Source organism: Etheostoma cragini, chromosome 23 (assembly GCF_013103735.1).
Source record: "Etheostoma cragini isolate CJK2018 chromosome 23, CSU_Ecrag_1.0, whole genome shotgun sequence".
NCBI lineage: Eukaryota > Metazoa > Chordata > Actinopteri > Perciformes > Percidae > Etheostoma > Etheostoma cragini.
The window spans coordinates 13,462,867-13,484,079 of record NC_048429.1 but is presented as its reverse complement, the minus strand read 5'-3'; the positions used below and the strand labels follow the sequence as shown (position 1 = coordinate 13,484,079).

The 21,213-nt window shown below is 37.5% G+C and overlaps 1 protein-coding gene across 1 annotated transcript in view; it reads right to left on the bottom strand.

The window, feature by feature from the left end:
• LOC117939079 (mucin-19-like) overlaps positions 1–14,095 on the bottom strand; it is a 28,193-nt gene extending 14,098 nt beyond the window's left edge. Inside the window, exons 1-30 of the mRNA XM_034864125.1 lie at positions 13,932–14,095; positions 12,992–13,036; positions 11,955–12,180; positions 9,767–9,896; positions 9,537–9,600; positions 9,170–9,252; positions 8,664–8,859; positions 8,438–8,563; positions 8,197–8,317; positions 7,944–8,079; positions 7,778–7,855; positions 7,594–7,663; positions 7,300–7,437; positions 7,021–7,170; positions 6,571–6,665; positions 6,318–6,450; positions 5,809–6,052; positions 5,527–5,567; positions 4,866–4,954; positions 4,324–4,478; positions 4,066–4,204; positions 3,762–3,866; positions 3,274–3,468; positions 2,917–2,989; positions 2,664–2,833; positions 2,410–2,566; positions 1,772–1,879; positions 1,388–1,529; positions 1,251–1,279; positions 271–1,074 (exon numbers count right to left, since the gene is read on the bottom strand). Of these exons, the coding sequence (XP_034720016.1) occupies positions 271–1,074; positions 1,251–1,279; positions 1,388–1,529; positions 1,772–1,879; positions 2,410–2,566; positions 2,664–2,833; positions 2,917–2,989; positions 3,274–3,468; positions 3,762–3,866; positions 4,066–4,204; positions 4,324–4,478; positions 4,866–4,954; positions 5,527–5,567; positions 5,809–6,052; positions 6,318–6,450; positions 6,571–6,665; positions 7,021–7,170; positions 7,300–7,437; positions 7,594–7,663; positions 7,778–7,855; positions 7,944–8,079; positions 8,197–8,317; positions 8,438–8,563; positions 8,664–8,859; positions 9,170–9,252; positions 9,537–9,600; positions 9,767–9,896; positions 11,955–12,180; positions 12,992–13,036; positions 13,932–14,058 (4,369 nt within the window). The 5' untranslated portion in view covers positions 14,059–14,095. The remainder of the gene's footprint in view (positions 1–270; positions 1,075–1,250; positions 1,280–1,387; positions 1,530–1,771; positions 1,880–2,409; positions 2,567–2,663; positions 2,834–2,916; positions 2,990–3,273; positions 3,469–3,761; positions 3,867–4,065; positions 4,205–4,323; positions 4,479–4,865; positions 4,955–5,526; positions 5,568–5,808; positions 6,053–6,317; positions 6,451–6,570; positions 6,666–7,020; positions 7,171–7,299; positions 7,438–7,593; positions 7,664–7,777; positions 7,856–7,943; positions 8,080–8,196; positions 8,318–8,437; positions 8,564–8,663; positions 8,860–9,169; positions 9,253–9,536; positions 9,601–9,766; positions 9,897–11,954; positions 12,181–12,991; positions 13,037–13,931) is intronic.
• Positions 14,096–21,213: the final 7,118 nt, after the last annotated feature.

Sequence of the window (21,213 nt, the reverse complement as noted above, 5' to 3'; positions counted from 1 at the left end):
AAGAGGTGGAAAGCCCAGTTGACCATTTTTCAGTAGTAGTTGAGACATTGGTAATGGCCGTCATTGTTGTAGAGGGGGGGGAGGATGTTGTTAACCGTGTTTCAGCTGTAGTTGTTGGTGTAGAGGTGGTGGTAAACATGGTTGTTTTAGTGGTGGTTGAAGCAGTTTTAGTTGCAGGCGCAGAAGAAGTGGAAAGCCCAGTTGACGATATTTCAGTAGAAGCTGAGACATTGGTGCTCATTGTTACTAGTGGGGCGGGGGTAAGGGAACTTGTCGACTGTGTTTCAGCTGTTTCTGGTGTAATGATGGTGGAAAACATGGTTGTTTCAGTGGTAGTTGAAGCAGTTGTTGTTTCTGGCACAGAAGAGGTGGAAAGCCCAGTTGACCATTTTTCATTAGTAGTTGAGACATTGGTAGTGGCCGTCATTGGTGTAGAGGGGGTTGGGGGCGTTGTCAATCGTGTTTCAGCTGTAGTTGTTGGTGTAGTTATGGTAGAAAACATAGTGGTTTCAGTGGTAGTTGGAGCAGTTGTTGTTGCTGGCACGGAAGAGGTGGACAGCCCAGTTGACCATTTTTCAGTAGTAGTTGAGACATTGGTGATCATTGTCACTGGTGTAGAGGGAGTGGGGGGCGTTGTCAACAGTGTTTCAGCTGTAGTTGCTGGTGTAGTGATGGTGGAAAACATAGTGGTTTCAGTGGTAGTTGAAGCAGTTGTAGTTGCTGGCACAGAAGAGGTGGAAAGCCGAGTTGACCATTTTTCAGTAGTAGTTGAGACATTGGTAGTGGCCGTCATTGGTGTAGAGGGGGTTGGGGGCGTTGTCAACCCTGTTTCAGCTGTAGTTGTTGGTGTAGTGATGGTGGAAAACATGGTTGTAGTTGGAGCAGTTGTTGTTGCTGGCACGGAAGAGGTGGAAAGCCCAGTTGACCATTTTTCACTAGTAGTTGAGACATTGGTAATGGTTGTCATTGGTGTAGAGGTGGTGGAAAACATGGTTGTTTCAGTGGTTGTTAAAGCAGTTGTGGTAGGAGTGGTAGACGTAGAAGTGGTGGTAGGTGTAGTGGAGGCTGGAGGTGCTGTTGGATTAAAGGTGGAATTAAGGTTAGCTGTTTTTAAAACAGGTTCTGTTTAGACAAATAATATACTGTCATCTAAAACATTTAAAAAGCTAATTGCCACAAAACCCATTTTTTATTTTGCCCATACAGTAGACACATGCAATAGAAATTGTAGAGGATTAATTCATACTTACGACAGTTCATTGTTCCATTTTCACAGCGGCTAACAAGTATAAGAGAGTCAGAAATATCCAGTTGTCAATGTAGCAGTAATTTTCAAAAAAAATATACATATATATAATGTATATACATTATGAATTTCCTAACTTACCACTTCATAGACTGTATCATCACCGCTGCCCCAGGCTGAATGACAGTGTCATTAAAATAACAGGTGCAGTTGCTCAATTTAGTGCATTGACTAGTATTTTCATCATAGTAAGGCACTTCCTTTGAACATCTGGGGTAGCAACCTTTTTCAAGAATAAACAAAATGTGTTCTTTATGGTTACAAACACTGACTAGAACAAAAACACTCAATTGATTTCCCAGGATTTTACTTAAATGCTATGTTTTGATCAACACTGCCATAATTAGACACAAACTAAGTTACATTAGGACAGTATTTTCTCTTTTCATTTTTATTAAATTCAACTGATGACTGAAAGTTAAGATATGTCCCTGTATTTGAATACAACTGAAAAAGTCTGATTACCTTCCAGCTTGTGTTTGATGATGTCTTTGCCGCAGGTTAGCATCTCACCACAAGCTTCATAGTGCCAGCTACACTGGCCTTGCTCGTTGTAGAAGTCACAGTAGACCGCTAAGGTTTAAATGATCCCAAGTTAAATTGTTATAGTTTATGTTTCGCAAACATCCAATAACAATTGGCAGACTTTTCATCACATGATTTGTTGGCTATATTGATTGATTACTTTATTTTTGTCTCTTGCACAGTGTCAGTCCTCTGCATAATGACCAAGAGATATTTTAATATTAATAAAACATTATGTAAAAGTATATCAACTATGTGAAATACTAGTGAAAACATACTTTGATACAGTATTTACTTTCAAATTGTCTGACTTTAATTTATTGTATGTGTCAAGTTACTGAAAGCAGAAAAATTATCTTGTGCTGCATTTTTAGCATTCATAGCATAGCCCTCTAAAAATGTGATGTGACAATTTTAAGACTTAAGTGACTAGTTCTGATCTAATCTATGTTCTTTTTAGGGATTTAGTGGTATTAAATGTCACATTACTGTTACCTCCCTCCCATCTGAAAAAATTAGACTTTAATAGTTAAGTTTAAACGAATGTTAGTAAGGGGGAGACAAGGGTCTTAACTTACGGCACAAATCAGGTGTCCTCCATTTTACACACACATCCTGCTCGCTGCAGGCCTCTGCGTAGGCTGCCACAGCTGTGCAGAAGCCCAAGAACTTCCCTTCAAACTCACAGGAGCAGGACTCCTGAACACAGGCTTGGTAGTAGGGCTCTGGCTCCACCTGTGGATTGTAGAACACCCAGAATAGACGTTAAGGGCTCTCTATTAAGGGTATTACTACATGTGTTGGAAGCATGATAAATATGTAAAATGAATACCTTTAAGTGGCAATCGTTAAATGTGTCTCCTTTAATGATCATACAGCGCCGCTGGGCCCAGGCTAAGCAGTAAGAGTTGCGTTCACATGGAAATATCTCAGTGGTCACATCAGAGCAAGGGGGTGTGGCGGCTTTCCAGCTGTTGCCAAATGCCAGGGGACTGGATACCACTAAAACAATAAGTTATTGTGTTACTTTGACCACCATGACAAAGGTAAAAGTAATGCATAAAACAAAGAGACAACCCATGTACCTGCTGAGCCACTTATCTGTAGGTCATTCATCTCGTTTAAGTCAAAATTCCCACAGAGGCCACACACTCTGTTCTGCAGTAGAGATGGTTAAAATGTTACAAAATTACACTTCAAATTAAAGGAGGTGCTGACTGGATGGATGTACCAGCGGTGGTCAATGCTGAAACGTAACATTTTCTGATACTGCTAAAGTTGGACATTCATAAGCAGGAAGACATTAAGCAATTGTACAAAATGTGGATTTAAATTTAAACATTCACCTTGAGTTAAGTAGTTTCTAATATTAATGTGTACTGATGATCAAAGTGTGTAATCACAAGTGATACATTAACCTCTACATTTTAAAGATCACTTACCCTCCAGTCTTCATGCAGCTCTATGGTGATCCGAGTGTGTTTGTCCCAGATGAGAGTTATCCCTCTGCTTGGCACTGAGATTATGATGTAGAGTCCCACAGTGTGTGTGGAGTAAAGGGAATGGTCCTGCAGAGTCCAGCCTTTATGATGGCGTCTGGTTACCTTCATGTCACTCAGTGTCAGGGTGACCTCACCCTTTTTGGACAGCACAGATACAACTCATTATGACAAAATCTTTTTTTTATTATTAAGGAAGAAATGACCAGACTTTTCTGATTCTACTGATCTGCCATAAAATCCAGCATATATTATTCTACAATGATGACAGAATGATCAGAGTATGTAAGTGTGTGAAGCAATTTGCTGAAAATATGTGAATAGAGTAATGGATATTACAGTATGACAATAGTAAGATCAATAATAAACATGTGGACAATAGCTCAGGGTGTATGTGAAGAAAAATGTGAATCCCAGAAACAGTTGTCCACCTTGAGGTCAAGGATGATAGAGCGAGAGCAGGTAAGGGCCTCATCACAGCAGGGGACACTCTCCACTCTTACAGAGAAGGTGCCGTTTCTATTTCCACAGTCATTCTAAAGTAAAAAGATCACACTTAGAAACATCATATGAAAAGAAATGGTTAACTTTAGCTTATACTTTTTTTAAATGCCCTGTAGTATTTTGTTGATGTACTATGTCCTTCACTGTGTCTATGATGCATTGGAGGAAAAAGCTTCAGCAAAGAAACATTTGAGCAGTGGACTTTGTTGCCACTTTCATGTTTGGTCTTACCTCTACAAGCGTGTATTGACATTGTCCATCAAAGCGGTACCATTTGGAGTCAAACGTCTGGTAGTGTCCGTTTCCGTAAACTTGACACTTTCCATGGCACGGCTCGTCTTTGCAGTGCCATTGACCCTGACCACAGGTACTGCAAGATAAAGTGATGTAAAGCGTTCAGTCAGCCTCTGCATCATGGCTTTATTAGCTTTTTAAGAAAAAATAAATAAAAATGAACAAATTGAAAAGCAGCAACAATGCAGGTGTTACCATGTTTTACAGTTGGTTTTGACATGCTGTCCTGCGTTGAATACTTTGCCACTGTACACACAGGTGCAGTTGTGCAGAGAAACACAGTTTCCACGGTGATCTTCATACTGGTCATTTGGGCAGTAACAGCCACTCTCACAGGCCATTTCGGCACCCTGGAAATCACACCAAAAGAAAATCTTTTAACTCAAGGAAATGTTTTACACTTCATCATAATTAAGCTAACCTGTTCTGGACAAAGGGGATATGTTAGGAATGCAATTCACTGACAGGAAGTTTATGTAAAAATAAAAATGACGTGGTCGCTCTTAAATGTGAGAAAAAGAGCACATCTCCGTGTTCAGTAATAATATATTCTATAACAATACAAGAATAAGCAAGCAGTACATATAGATACACATATACACATTATATACACATATACATATGCACACACACACACACATATGTATATATATATATATATATATATATATATATATATATATATATATATATATATATATATGTACACTGTATACTGTATATATCTCTTGACCTACCATTGGTTTGCTGAGACTGTCACAGGTTTTCTGAAATGGCTTAACAGGATTCTCGGAGCAATGAACACAAACCTTCCCATTCTTGCACCCTGATGCAAACAATTAAATTAAAACATTATTATAAAGATGTTTTATGTCATTCATTTTTTTGCGATCAAATATCTTCATTCAGAACAGTCACACGGGGTTGCAGAGCACCATCACATGGTGTCTTTTCAGATTCCAAACAATATGCTTAGACATAATCATGCGTCCCTGGACTAAGAAAACACAGAGAGGAAAGACAGGAAAGGGAGGGGAGATCTAATGAAAACAGACACAACACTAAGGATGGTGTCTGCAGCTTGCAAACAAAAACATACAAAAACAGACACACACATAAACAAACAAACCAAAGACATTGATAGAGAGACAGACACAAGAAATAAGGGACCAAACACATGCACGGATGGATGGAAAAAGGATAAAGCACAAGTCTACAGCATGGACTTCAATGATTCTGTAGTGTTAAACCAAGATTCCAAAGTCTTTACGTTATTATAGAGTTAGGGATTTTCTATCACCATGACTCTGGGTACATTTCCAACAATGGAGCAAAGGTAACGAAGGATCAGTATGATTTAGACATATTTATGATAAAGAAATATGTATGTATATTTACCACAATCCTGAGAACATTTCAGTTCTCCATTCTCACAGAAACTGCAATGGACACAGCATTTGGTTACACATATAACAAGATATACAACAAGTATGTGTATCACTGGGGTTGGCTATACATTTGAGCATACTATAAAAGCCTTGGGAAGATTTGGTTAGGGCAGAGAGTGAGAAATAGCCTCAGCCACTGGGAAAGTAAAGTACAGATGTAAAATGTTAAGAAAAATGGTATTCAAACATTTAAATTGTCTGTAATCTGTAAGTACTTAGATGGTCAGCTCACCACTGTCGACCATCGATAACAACAGAGCCTGGGGGTGTTGTACCGCGGTAGTAGTGACAAACGCACTGTGCCTTTGGGGAACAGATGTGTCCTTGGTTCAGGTGAGTCCCCTCTGGACAGCCACAGCCCTCCACAGGAGCGTCTTCCAGCCCACAGCGAGGGTCAGGGCCAGACAGGGAACGGCATGTGTGGTTGCAGGCTTGCATGTTGTAGGAGAATTCTTGGTTCTTCTGACATTTTAAATCTGCAACACAACTTTTTGGTTACCCTTAAATATGCCACTAATTTGTATTACTACTAGTAGTAATATGTGACATTTTCATTATTAAACTTCCACTCTTGGCAACTGTAGCATGTTTGTTGATTCAACCTACCGGTACCTAATCATGCTTTTATCATTATCGCAAAAGTGAAAAAAACACAAAGAGAATTGTTTTCAGTGGACTGTGAACAATAAAGTGGGAGAATGCAGACAGAATAAATTGTATATTTATCAAAGCTGAACTCACTGCAGTTGGTGGCTGTCCTCCAGTCACCAATTACAACACCCATGTTGGCACAGGCTTTGGCATAGGTGCCCAGGGCAACACACAGGCACTGCGACAGACTGCTACCACAGTTACATGTTCTTAGGAGGCAAGCCTGAAAATAAAAATCAATTTTTTTGTTAACAAGTCGCGCATTGATATGTCAATGACAGATAGTTAATTGCTAAAAATGCCAGTACTTATAAAAGGGTTAATTTCAGTGCAAAAGGTTTACCGTGAGGTACTGATCAGTTGGAATATAACCATGGCATGGAGCAAACACTCCAGTTTGGTTGTTCAACACAGAGCACTTTTCATCAGCAAATATTTCTGCAAAAATGCAAAACGAGCCAAGTCACTAGACTACACAATCTTCTGAACATGGTTATACTGAGAAATACAGAGAGAGTTGTGTGGAGTGGATATTCTTAATTGGCTTTGTAGCGACTCATTTGGCAATGACTTCAACGGACGTTCATTTAAATCAAAAGTTTCACACTAGCACTTTAAAAGTATCTCAGACAAGCTCGGAGGTGCAAACTAGTTAGGAAATTCCAGTGTTTTAATTCCAAAGTGTAATATATTCTTTCATGTCAGATTTCTTTTAGACATATAAAATATTATGTATGAATTCATACACATATTTCCTACATTTTAAAGTAACATTTGTATTATGAATTGGTACCATTGGCTGTGCTGATGCAGGTGGGGGGTATGATCGGCGCACAAGCACCCACACTCCAGGACAGAGCAAATTGTTCAGCGGAGCTCTCAATAATCCCACTGCTGGTGGTGAAGTCATCTGTGGTGTCACTGTTGTGGTTTCCACAAAGACCTGAATGACGGACCGAGTATGATTACCCATGTCAGAGCATATAGACAGTTTTTTGGGGTAATTTCTTGATGCCATGATGGACTTGAATCCCAAAAAAATGTTGGTTTTTTGGTAGATTGAGATCCTAACCTGAGACCACCTCTGTGTGGTTTCTGGGTGGGGTGATGTAAAGCTGGATTTCAGGAAACACCTGGACTTGGATCTTCATACCAAAGGATGTGTGGATCTGGACATACATGGAGGACTGCCAGAAAACCAGAGCGTGCTCTGACAGGTGACAGAGCGGTAAGTTATTGGGTGAGTGGGTTAAAAAGCCGTTATGGACGGATTACTAGGCTACCAGACACATAACATATTTCAAATCAAGGTCCAGTCAGTAGATGCCGTGGACAACAATTCTTCCCATTTTGGATTTTTTCTTACCAGACTGATGAAGTTCAGTTATCTCCTCCTCTCCAAATTTAACCATGTTATGTGAAAACATATATATTTCCTGCAAATCCCAAAAAGAAAGACATTAATAATCAGTGACTGTAAATAACTGTTGCTTAACATTAGTTTGACGGTATATATTGTTTTAAATTCCACTCTCAAAGACTGCTTGTACCTGATAAAGCTGAAGAGTGACTGTTTTCAGAGACGGTGCCTCCTCAGAAAACTTGATCGTTATCGTCCAGTTGAGACCCTTTAAGAATAATTTAAAAAAACAGAAAAACAGTGAGTATGATAAAAAAGACAACATTGGTTAATGTTATAGGTTCAAAGATATTCACCTGTGAAGCCACATATGTACATTTACGGGGGAGGGCATATTGTTTGCCATCAAATGTTGTCACAAACTGCCCTTCAATGAGACATCTGGTGGGGCAGTTGTTTTCAGAGCATTCCCATTCCCCACTGACACACAAACTGTGGAAAGAAATGAGAATAACATGTCAATCATAAACTTAAAATTGGATCATTGTATTGATCCCACATGAAAATTTGCAATTCATGGATATTCGGTGTGTTTTTCCGCTGACTTACCATGACTGACATTTAGAGCTGCGCATGTCTCCGGGTGAGTATCTCCTACCAGCAAAGACACAGGGGCAGCTGGACACGCTCACACAGTGGAAGCCGTCTGCGTGATCATTAAGCAACTTGCCTACAACGCAGGTTAATATACCTTAATACCTTAATAAGCCTTTGTTATTTGACTCATGTAGACAAAAAAGCAATGAAACAACATGTGAAGAGCTACATCATGAAGTCAGGTAGTGCTCACCCTTTGGGCAGACACAGGAGCTGGTAAGTTCTTGGTTGGAGAATCCAGGGTTTGGGTTTGAGCAGCTGGGAACAAAGGCTGGACCCTGTTCCACGTAATCCAGGTCTCCTGGACAACTTGGTTTAGCTGCATTAACCCAGAGAAACATGCTCATCAAGGATCCAAACATAAATTTGAGCCAAAACAATTTGAAGATCTTTAAAATCTAGTTCTAAAGTCCACCTACCACAATTGGTTATAGTTCTCCATGTATTCCAGATCCTGCTGTTATTTCCACACTGTTGGACAACTTCGTTGAAGAAAGCGCAGCCGATATTTGTGTTCATTTCATAGCCGTAAATGTTCTCTTGACAGAGTTGTTTATATTGATTCGCCATATTTCGCAGACATTCCAGGTTGTTGGAAACGAAATTCGAGCACACCTGTAAATATCATCAGAGAAACCAAATTGAATATCTGGAAAAAGGACTAATATTGTACGGTGTAAATAATTTTATGGTTGAACACAATTTAATAGATTGCCTCCCAAATATGTATAAATTTACCAAAAACAAATTGCAGAATGACATTTATGACACAATATTTTGACATTATGTCTTTGGGTATTGAATTCATACCCTGTGTTTTTCTTTCCAATGAAATCAATGATCAATGATCAAAGTACATACAGAGGAGCAGTACCAACATTATGTTTGAAATTGTAACATTCAGTTGTTGCAACAGTTGACTTACTTGATTCTCAACAAACTCAGGATCTCGGGTTTGACATTTGTCATCAGCAAGCACGCTCTCCATAACCAACTGCGTCTTGTTGCCTGATTTCATAAAAATTGTACATTCTTAGAGCTAACTGTATGCAAATAAACGTCAAATGTTTACTTTTAAAATTTTCTTTTTTTGAAATATAGGATCAAGAACAACTAAACAAAAGCTTACAAATTCCAAAGAAAACTCATTTATTGGCTATTGTAACCACTATTTGCACTACTGCTGCTACCACCAACATTAAATTTGCTGCTACTACTAAAAGTATTTCTCCTAATGTTAATATTGCTATAATACAATCTTGCTATAAATTCTAGTAATTTAACCGTTATACCTGGGACGTTGTGTTTTCCACACAGTCCAGTCATGTCGGTGCTCAGCTTCTGCTCTAGTTCCACCTTTGCAACAAGTTAAAAAAAAGGTTTCAGTGGGTAAAAGTAGTGCTCGGCGGTACCAAACCAGTACCAATTACTAATTAACTTATATGGATATGGAATAGGGAGGATGTGTTCCTGCATCTGTGTGCCTGTGTTTATGTGTGTCTGCTGTATGTTGTCAACTCACCCGCAAAGAGTCTATTCCTCCGGGTACATTGTGCCAGGTGACAGACAGCGGGAGCAGAGAGCTCTTTAGTTTAGTGTAGATGCCATAGTGAAAGATGTGCTGGTAGGTGTGGTCGTATGGAAGGGAAACACTGTCAACAACTAAACCTACAGCCCTGTTAAGAGGGTAAAAGTTGTTTTAACATCTTAAACTACACAAGACTCACATTGTCTTCCTCCAGGAGATGCATCTCAAGATAAATGATCATACAAGTCTCAAGTATTTCCTTCATTATTATTTGATTAAAAAGCTAGAGGGGGTTCCATCTTAATCTGTAAAAAAATCATATTAAATCAAAGAGGATAATACCTGGTTGTAATGGGCGCTTCATCATTGTTTCAGGCAGATTATTCCACTTACCTGTTAGATAAGTCTGTGTGTACGCCCCTAACTTTGATGGCACTGAATTCATGGCTACACTCTTATCCACTATCCCAAATATGGATACACATCATTTAATTTTTGGAGGGGACCTAAATTGTGTAATGAAAACTCAGCTTGATCGCTCAAGCACCAGAATAACCAATCTATCAAAAATGGCGACAACACTACAGTCAGTTATCAAGGATTATAGAAGCTGTGACCCTTGGACAGCCATACATAATGAGACCAGAGCATACTCATTCTTCTCGCATGTACAGCATGCCTACTCAAGGATAGATTATTTTTAGTTGATAAAGAATTACTACTGTCTATAGACTCCATTAAATACACAGAGATAGTTATATAAGATCACTCCCTTAATAGATATAGAATCTTAATAGATTTCTGATTTGATTCTCCATCAATGGGAATCCCACAATGGAGATTAAATACATCACTACTGTCCAATGATGCCTTCTGTTCTACTATAACACAAGCTATTAATGACTTTTTGTGTTTTAACTAATCAGAAGAAATTACGTCATCATTACTGTGGGAAACTCTAAAAGCTACCAACCGAGGACAAATAATTTTGTACTACTCTGACTCTGATAAGAAAAGCAGAAAGACACAAACACAATCAATAAAATATCTGAACTCGATAGACACTATGCAATAAATCCTACTCCACAGCTGTACCAACAAAACGTTACTCCTCTAACTGAGTTTGATCTCACCTCTACAGAGAATGCATAAAAAAGTATAATGAGATCTAGAGGGATGCTGTATAAATATGGAGACAAGGCAAGCCATCTGCTGGCCCTCTATTTCAAACACCAAGTAACATCACAACGCATCGCTCAGATTAATGATCAGTCAGCGGGTCTTACAACATGTCCCCTGAAGATCTATGAAGCTTTTAACCCTCATGTTGTCCTTGGGTCAAATTGACCCGTTTTCCTAAATTAATGTTCTTTTTAACTACCCAAATGTAATTACCCAAAATAACATGATTGATTCCACACAACGCTCTTTGGCAAGTGAAAATCTACTTTCATTGATTTTGGGATGTCTTATTCAATTTTATACCATTTGGTGAGAAAAAACATAAAGTGGTTTTGAAATAGCATTGAGTAAAAGTTGACATATTCCAGTCTGTGATTCTCCACCAACATCCATTCCTTTAATTTTAGTCGAAATAATTCCTAATTGCTGCTTTTCTAACTGAAACAATAGGTATAATTTCCTCTAAATTAGGTTTAATGACCATAAATTCCAAAAATAACTGTAAAACTAAAGTTAATAAGTTAGTGTTACACAGTGTTAAATATGAAAAAAGTTAAAAACATTGAAAAAAGTGTGAAAAGTGTTGAAAAAAGGGGCAAAACTTAAAAACATTGATAAAAAAACAAAAGTGTTGATTTTAAATTTTGACGGGAAGACAACACAAGGGTTAAAGCTCACTATTCCAAACTTTATACTTCTGAACCCCCTCCTACAGACTAAAACATGAAGGCATATTTGGACAATATAGACATACTATTGATATTTTAACACAGATATCACTAAATCAACCTAAAACCCTCTGGGGAAATATACGACAGCATTAGGGAAATGTACAATGGCAAAACACCCGGGCCTAAAAACAAGTTTAAAGTGTAGTGAATAATATGATTAAATTTTTTTTTTTTAGATTAAACATTTAGAGTTTATGAAACTAGATCAAGCTGATTCCTCATCTGGTTTTCTGTGTTGCTGCAGTGTTCTTGTAATAGAGCTGCATCACCTTTTGCTCTCCACCAAGATGCTCCCATTCTGCAGAACAGTCCTGACTTTGTTGATTATGATCTCAACATGGACCAGCAGCCCGTTGTCACCACGCCGTGTGGTGATGTCACATTCCACCCGGTTGTGGGTGAAACGGGTTAGGGTGAATGGGCAGTTGGAGCGAACGTAGAAACTTGAACCGCTGAAAGGCTGGACGACCCCGCTGCCAAATGTCCTGCAAGTGTCTAATCACAACTTCCTGATTAATACTCGACAATGGCTCAAGACATGACTGAATTAAACAACAAAACAACACATCAATTTATTTGATTATGTTATTTAAAACGTTACTGTTTTGATATTTCAAAATGTCTCCTTTTGTGCATGTAGGCCCTGTGCATGTGTGTGTATTTGGGGCCTGTGTGTACTGTGTGTAACTGTAACAACACAGGGAAATGAATGCCCCTTGCACGGTTAATTAAGTATGTCTTTATCTTGGAATAATTGGAGCCTATTTTCTTATATGAAGTGCCCTTCCAGTAAGGAAAATATGATAGAGCAGAGGTTAATTTTATTTTAACAGGACCTTTATACCTACGTATATATTTCATGCTTCCCACAATGGGGCTTTGCTTACAATTACTACCAGCAAACATTAATAGCACCTTGAAATATAAGATAGTATACAGTATACTGTACTATAGAGCTGGAGCTGATTATTTTTGACCAAATACCTCAATATCGATATTGCGACCATTTTGTAGGGTTGCCAATAGGTGCTTTCACAAAATATTTTCATAATGAGATTTTTGATAAATCATGCATAATGTGGATACAATGACTAAGTGTTTGAAGGAAACACTAGAATAGTCTGGTAAGTTCAGAAAATGACATCACTTTACTGTGAAACAAGGAAAAGACAACACTTATGTCTTATTAGGATTTTACGATATTCAAAATCTAAGAAAATATCTACTCTCAACAATGAAATCTAACAGCTTTAAATTACTTTTTTACATATCACTGATCAAGGTTGATTGATTCCCATATACTCACATTTCTGAGTTTCTGTTGTTGAGACCGATTCCCCCGGGCTTAAAACTGTATCAAAGTGGAGTTAAACATGATTTATAATATAATATTCTGAATAATTAATAATACCAGAAATACCTTGGATATAACAGTAATTGTTATACCACACACAATAATTGATAAAAACATATACACAGATGATACACATCAGTGCTGAAAGTATTCAGCTCCTTTAGAAAAGTAAAAGTAGCAATTGGGCAATATGAATTGCTCCATTACAATTAAACTTTTGTATTGAAAATGTCAACAAAATAAAAGCAGTATTAGCTTACTCTACTTTAGTATCAAAAGTAAAAGTAATTATCATTGAGAAAGAATTGCTCTTGTCAATAAAGAACTAATTATATTGTTGGACTACTGAGTGTTACCAAGTGGTTTAATCTACAACAGTGCATCATATTTTATACGCGCAACGTAAATGTTGTATAAACTCTACATTTGTAAAGCAACTAGTAACTGAAGCGGTCATATCCTGTAAAATGTGGCAGATTTTTTTGTTTTTGGATTGTACGGCAGCAACGTGACATTCAAGTATCTAAAATGTGTACACAAGGTACACACAAGGTTTTGAGTAAAATGTACTTTTTAATTCCATGCCTTCATGTTACACTGATGGACATTATCTTTGCACAGTAATTACAAAAAAATCTAATGCAAACAATCATGAAAAAAAAATTGTTATGGTTGAAATGTTGGAATATTGTATCTTTATCATCTTGCTGTTAATGCTGCTAAAATTCAGAAGAAGTGGTAGTCTCTATTTTGACATATTGTAGTATTTTGATTTTGAAATATTCATGTCCCCTGCCGCTTTTTCTGATTTAAAGAATGAATTTGCATTCCAATGATTAAATAAACATTTACATTTATTTATAAAGGATACATTACATTATTTGCATGGTACCTGAGGCCAGTGAAAAGCAGAATGCCAGCATCCATCGCTGCGAGGTCATGCTGCCTGATGCTCTCTCTGTGAAACCAGGAGGAACTGCACAACAGTCCACCAAATGGCTTAAATACCCAGTGTCCATAGGCACACAGTCGTAACCACCCACCCTGTACCAGGAAACTAGAGCTAGAAAAAATAAACTCTGATTAAACACTTCTTGGAAATTCAGCAGAAGTCGAAAAGATCACAACATGTATTCCAAGCAGGATGTGTGTAGGATTGCGGTTGACTTTGACGGATTTGCAGTTTCAGTTGATTTATGTTTGGACTATTTTGTATTTTGAGTTTGTATATATGTGTTGTTGTACTACTGCCTTTCTTGGCCAGGACACTCTTGAAAAAGAGATTTTGTAATCTCTACAAGTCAAATAAAATAAAATAAAATAATAAATGATCCTGCTAATGATATTGCATTAACAGTTTAAGTTGTCTATATCATGCAAACAAAATCCCTCTGACATTTACTCCCGTGGGAAATTGTGAGAGAGTGTGAAAAAGATAGGTGAGGATGGATGAGAACACATTGCAGAAGACTCAACATTACGTGCTAGCAAAAAGTTTGAAACTTAATTTTTTACTATAATCCTTAAAACATCTTGTTTAGTGCCAGGAATTTTAAAATCCGTGTCATTAGCTCAAAAATAAAGTGTGAAATATTAATTCCTGTATTATAAACAAAGAGGAGCTTCCTTTAGCAAACACTGATGAACCAGATGGACAAATTGATAAATGTGCATGGAACCAGGATGTAGTTGCTTTTCAGGTTTGAAAGCTAAGGGGAAGTACCCTATGACCTTCCAAGACCTGCAGCTACTAGGATTTCTTATAATGCAAAGATTATACTGCAAACTGAGTTAAAAAGCTTCTTAACCTAAATCAGTGAGGTGGTAAACTCATTAAGTGGCTTATCAACACACAAGCAGGCTTTATTAAAGACGAGCTATGTCACTCTTAGCCACCACCCGTCAATTGAGATATTTTGAGCCAATTAAATTCTAAGTATGCGTAGATATTCTTTGTACAAAAGAGTACTTTTACTGCATGTATCTAAACTGAAACTAAAATAAGACACGATAAATCTTTATTAATCCAAAGAGAGGAAATGTGGTTGTTACAGCAGCACAAAGACACAGATACAGATACCTAGAGAAAAGTAAAAGAATAAATAATAAAAGGTTTATAAAAAATAGAAAAACTATTTTTTTTAAAACATGTGAACACGGTAAAGTGACAGTAATAAAGTATGGTTAGTGACAGTAGTGAATGTCTGTTACTAGACGGATTAACTTATGGCACTTAGTGTTTGTCTGTATTAAATATGGAGATGTAATATCACTGTAATATAGAATAAGATGCAAAACTCAGAACTCATAACATATTAACATAATATAGTATAATATGATAAATTATGATGGCATGTGATATAACTAGTGAACTAAACTATAACTGATATAACTTGGGAGTGGTTGTAGGTCAAACTAAATTGAAATGTAAGTAGTGTTTTAACTAGCTAAACACAGTAAAGCACTAGAAAATACTTCTTCCACGGGCTATATCACAAACTGTCCAATTTTGGCAAGGGAAAATAAATCATTGTGATTTGCAGGCATTTCACTGGGATTAGGTAGCCTATAATAACTTGTCATAATAATAACTCACCTTACCTGCCATGAAAAGCTCTGTCAAAACGGTTATGCAGCAAAAACGCCAGTTGTCCCTTATTTTCCACAGAAAACAAAGACTTATCAGTAAGCACAGTAAGGGACACCTTATCTATGCATCAATTTGTGCTTTTAATGCATCAATTTCAAGGTGTACATAAATGAATTAAAGAGTGAATTTGAGTAAAGCACACACTATTAAGAATTAAAACATCACCTTATAGACATGGGAAATATATTTGGTCTGTCAAAATAAATCATTAGGTATATTTGGATGGAGCAAGAACCCATTGATTAACTCAGAAATAGCATCAGTGAAGGAATATGACTTTTAACTCAACTACTGTACTTAAGTGCAAATTCAGGATACTTGTACTTTACATGGGTGTTTTTAACTTGTGCTACTCAATAGTTCCACTCCATTATATTTCGGAAGTTAATATTGTATCTTAAGCTGAAAACAGGGAAGTTTTGTTTTTTTACAATTAAAAGTTAATATTTAGTGATTGATGGTTCTCAAAGGACAGCGACCCTACAAACGATTTGATGATCCTACAGAATATGAGGCATTTCTGTAAATTAAACTACCCAACATAAAACAAAGGAGTTCAAATGGGCACAACCTTGACCATCTAAAGCAGTAAAATGCAACATACACAATAATGCAGCAGTAATCCAGAAACATAACTAGCTTCTTATGGAATGCCGTTTAATTTAATATTAAATAAATGAATAAATACATAAATAAATGAATAAATACATAAATAAATGAATAAATACATAACTACGTGAATACATAAATACATATGCCTTAGACATAGCTACATCATAAAATAAGTAAATGTGGCAATAATACATAAATGATAAAATGTAAATATTCACATAAAATGGAATCAATTAGTTAAATAAATATATTAAAAGGTTTTACTTTTATTTCATTGTACTTTTATTGCATACGAATTTGTTTTATCATGAATCCACATTCATTTAATTCTGTGGACTTTTATTTCCTAATGCCACATTTATTTTTTTCCCTCTTTATTTAATCCAGTTGTTGTATGCAAATTAGGGGGCGTGGTTATCTCTCACATTCATAAAGGAAGCCGTGGAAGCTGCAGCTCACCTATTCTCGGTAGTGGTGGGCGATACTGCAAAATTTGGTATCGATCCGATACCAAATACATATAGGGTCCGTATTGCCGATACCGATACCAATACGATACTTTTTACTTAAAAAAATACTTTTGTGTAGGGGAGAGCATTTCATTATTTCAGAGGTGAATGAATGATCAATTCTTTAGGCAATATTTTTTTTATTAATGTATTGAAGTGCACACAATTATTAGTTATTAGTCACTGTAGAATGAATACAAACCAAATTTTACAGCCTTTTAAAAAAAAAAAAAAATAAAGAATAACAAAAATTTCGCGATGTCTTATTCTTGAGCAATCGCAATAACTAATGCACAAGACGCAATATGACATGACTAACATAATATTAGCCTACTCTTACAAGCTACCTGGGTATTCTCTGCCTCTCTGAAATGACTCTCCCAACGAACTCTGTCTCTGTGCCGGGGGTCCTCTGTGGAAGTGCATTGATTTCCCTCCTCATTTCTTCGTTTTTGTAGATCAGCATTTTCCTTGTCATGTGTTTTTAAGTGTTTGTATACGTTTGTAGTGTTGCCACAGTATCGAATGCTCTTTTTACACGTATCACAAGTTGCAGTATTATCATTTAGTGCCGTAAAATAGCTCCACACAACACTTTTCTTCCTCTCGGCCATCCTGATCTCTCATTCAATGTGCTATCAGTCTCGCTGCTCCTCTGTGCGTTGTGTCAGTGAGTCACGTGACGACACAACAACGAATCACAGCAGAGGAGCAGGAGGGGGAGGAGGAGCAATGTGGGCCAAGACGTGAAAGCGCCGTTTGCTCAGGAAGGTGGAAGACACAACTAAAGGATAGTGAACGTAGAGGAGAGATATCTAAATTAAAATATCGATTCAATTACAGTTGTATCAATCAAATACCAATACCAGCGTTGGTATCGATACTATCGATATTTAGATCGATCCGCCCACCCCTAATTCTCGGGTAAACCACCGACTAGTGCCGACCAGCCGGAGAAACACACGACACAGGTAGTTTAGTGGTTGTCTCGAAGCGCAGTGGGTACAGAGCACCGGGGACTGCCCATTTCGCCGACGCTCCATAGTTCTGACCTCTCAATAGCCCGAATTAATCACTTTTGTTCAATAGCCCACTGGTTCGACGTCCCTTTATTTTGGAAAAATAAATCGTCTGCTTTTTATCAGAGCAAAGTTGATGAAAACAGCTTCATGTTGCTGCTGGGCACATAATGAGAGCAGTGAAACTAACTGTTGCAGTAAATGACCCATGAAACAAATGTCCCATAAAACAAAAACAACGTTGGCTAATAATAAATTCCGTTAAACTGCATGGTTGGGCAATAATTGTCATTTTGTCACATGACTATTGCCCAACCCTCGGGCATAATGTGCCTTGATTTTAAGATAGCTAGCTTTAGGTCAGATTTCTCACAAACTCCAGGGAAATATACTTGGGTCTGTTAGCTGGTGGCTTTCGACTTGTTTTTCACTTTTCACCAGCTAGCTAGTCTTGGAATTTAATTGAATGAACCCTGAGAATGGAGCAGGATTTAGCTCCAACACTAGCTAACGTTAAATGCTAACTTGACATTTGTGCTGTACTTGTAACGTCAACGTAAGTGTACAGAAGATTTGTCAGTTTTTTGCTGTTGCTAAAACAGCTTAACGCTACCTGCTGCTGGAAACAAGGTTACTCATAGCTGTGAGACTGAACACAGTTACAGTTAAAGTGCTCTAAAACAAAACAAAAATAAGAAGCTAAAACAAGCTAAAAAGTTGTGTAAAATTTCTGAGTTAGGTGATAATTGTGTTGGGTTTGCTTTCATTGTAAGGTAGCGTTAACGTTAGAGAGTGCCATCCTCTTTGGTGTCCGAACACGGTATAATTGAACTGGCTATAGTTTGCTAGCTAGAAAATTGTCTTCTAGATGGTGGCTGTCGACCTTGTTCACCAGCTAGCTAGTTGTAACTGTATCTGTTTTGGTGGTGGACAGCTAACTGTTAGGGTAGGCCTACAGAAGGTGTATCAGACAGTGTGAGACTGTTCAACTGAAAGTTGAGCTAAAAGATGAGCTAAAAGGAGCTAAGCTCTGTAGAACTGCATTTTTTCTGATAATTTCTAGCGCGTTCATCCCTGTGTTCATGTCACATGTAACATTAGCCATTTGATTCAGTGTTGATAAAGTATGAAAGTTGTTGATATTGAGTGTGAAAGCCTTAACGCAGACAGCATAGCTACATTTTGACTTGTAGCCTGTAAGAGAAAAAGCACAGGTGTAAGTATTTACATTAATTAGGGATTTGTTCCATTGGCCTCAGTGAGCCAGTCCAAGACGCTTGTACAATACAGTAGATGGAACTCGCTCAACTAAATTAAGGTATTTGTTATTAGTGGGAATGCTGATTCATACTTTAACCTACAGATGCCAAACAAACTTTAAAATGTTCCCAAAATATTTAGGTATTCAGGGTGTGCTTTTCAGTTTGACATATATTACAGTTTTTGTGAAAAAGCCGTTTAAGTTTAGTGTCTGTCTGTTTCTCTCTCTGTCTATGTTTCTGTCTTTCTCTGTCAGTCTCTTGGTCTGTCTCTTTCTCTTTCTCTCTCTCTCTCTCTCTCTCTCTCTCTCTCTCTATCTCTATCTCTCTCTGTGTGTGTGTGTGTGTGTGTGTGTGTGTGTGTGTGTGTGTGTGTGTGTGTGTGTGTGTGTGTGTGTGTGTGTGTGTGTGTGTGTGTATGACAATTCTCAAATGGCCTTAGTGAACCGCATAAATATTACCTTAAGTTCTAGAAATGGACGGGGCATTACACATCATATTCAGTGAGCAGCAAATGTCACACACCCTACCGTCCAGCTGCATACCAGCAGAACTGTTTTATAGCTACTTCAAATTGTCATTGTACAGGAGAGAGAGAGAGAGAGAGATAAAGCTATATGATGAAGATTCCGCAGTGATTACATTCTGATTTCTCCTACTCTGCATAGTTTTTGATTTTTAACTATTTTAAGACAAGGGAAAAACATTTCTCTTAGTTTGATTTCATTTAAAGGCTTTGCTGTTCATTTCCAAAGAGACAGAGAGAAAAAAACAGATTTGTGCTACGTGCCAGCTGCACAAATCTTTTTTTTTTTAATTATTCCACATCTTTTTTTACATTCAACTTAATTACAACCATTCCAACTTTTCCGACTATTCTCACTACTTCAACTACTTCTTACTGATTTAAGCTAATCATTCAGTTTAGCTTTAACAATTTAGATATTCAACATTCCCACACATTTTCTGCAGGAAATGCATTTCCTAGTTAATGTTTTAAATTACATTCCTGTTACTACTACAGTACAATCTTACATGTCAAAATGCCTGCTGTGAAAAGATACTGCTCTGTCACCTCAATGGGAACTGTTATTACAAAATGATCCCGTCCACAGGTTGCGGACCAGTCTTTACACATAGTTTCTCCCCCAGTTTCTTCTTTTTACAGTTGGTATACACAAAGACAGAGGATTGGTTTTTCTTAAGCCCATAGTTTCCCTTTAATATGGCAGGTCTACTTCAGCTAGCCTGACAGACTTAGTTTGTGTTTAGTGCAGCAATGCACATAGGGGTGTTTTTAAGATTAGGCTTATTGATTATGAAAACTTGATAAAAGATAAATGACTCAGTTGTAGGCTTGTGAATCTGACAGACAATAAGGATCTTGTGTGTGTGTGTGTGTGCGCGCGTTTTCCCTAAGATGCAATAGGCCACATCTTGCTCTGTAGTTTTTCCTCTTAGGAAAAATAAAATGCTCTGCATATTTTCTAGTAATGAAACATTTTGAGAAAAATTAGATATCAAGTGTCCCGATTAAAGAGGAAAGAGTTATGTTTTTTTTAAATCCTTTTAGGAGCACAAATGTGCTCAGTAAATTTAATGGGAATCCCAGCATGCATTTTCAATGTTTCCTCCCTGTGTATGACTGTGTGGAAATGTATTGAGGTTATTGGCAATATAGGGTTGTCAAAATCTTAGCTGTGATCCATATTTAACAGAATCTAGCCAGTAGTTGTCGAGTCTAAGACTGATCGACAGAATGAGTGACGCACATCACCACTCTTGGACCCTGCTACTCAGCTGGTGTCACAAGGTTTATTTCCCTAAAAGATACATTATAGGTTTTTACCATGAAACCAGGGACAACATTATTATTGTGCAGGAGACTTGTCCCATAATTGCTCTTCTTCTCTAATGGGCCCAATCTTTGACCATCATGAGGCTGTTCTCGTTCTCCCAATTGTGTGACACCACTGTCCACATTGCGGTCCCCTCCACACATAAATGCATTTATTGTGTTATAAACCTGATCAGCAGACTGGAGAAGGTGGGCAATGATGATGGTTGAGTGTGTGAAGGAGGTAGTTCTGATAATGAGAGCCTAGGGTTGATTTAGTGAAATATG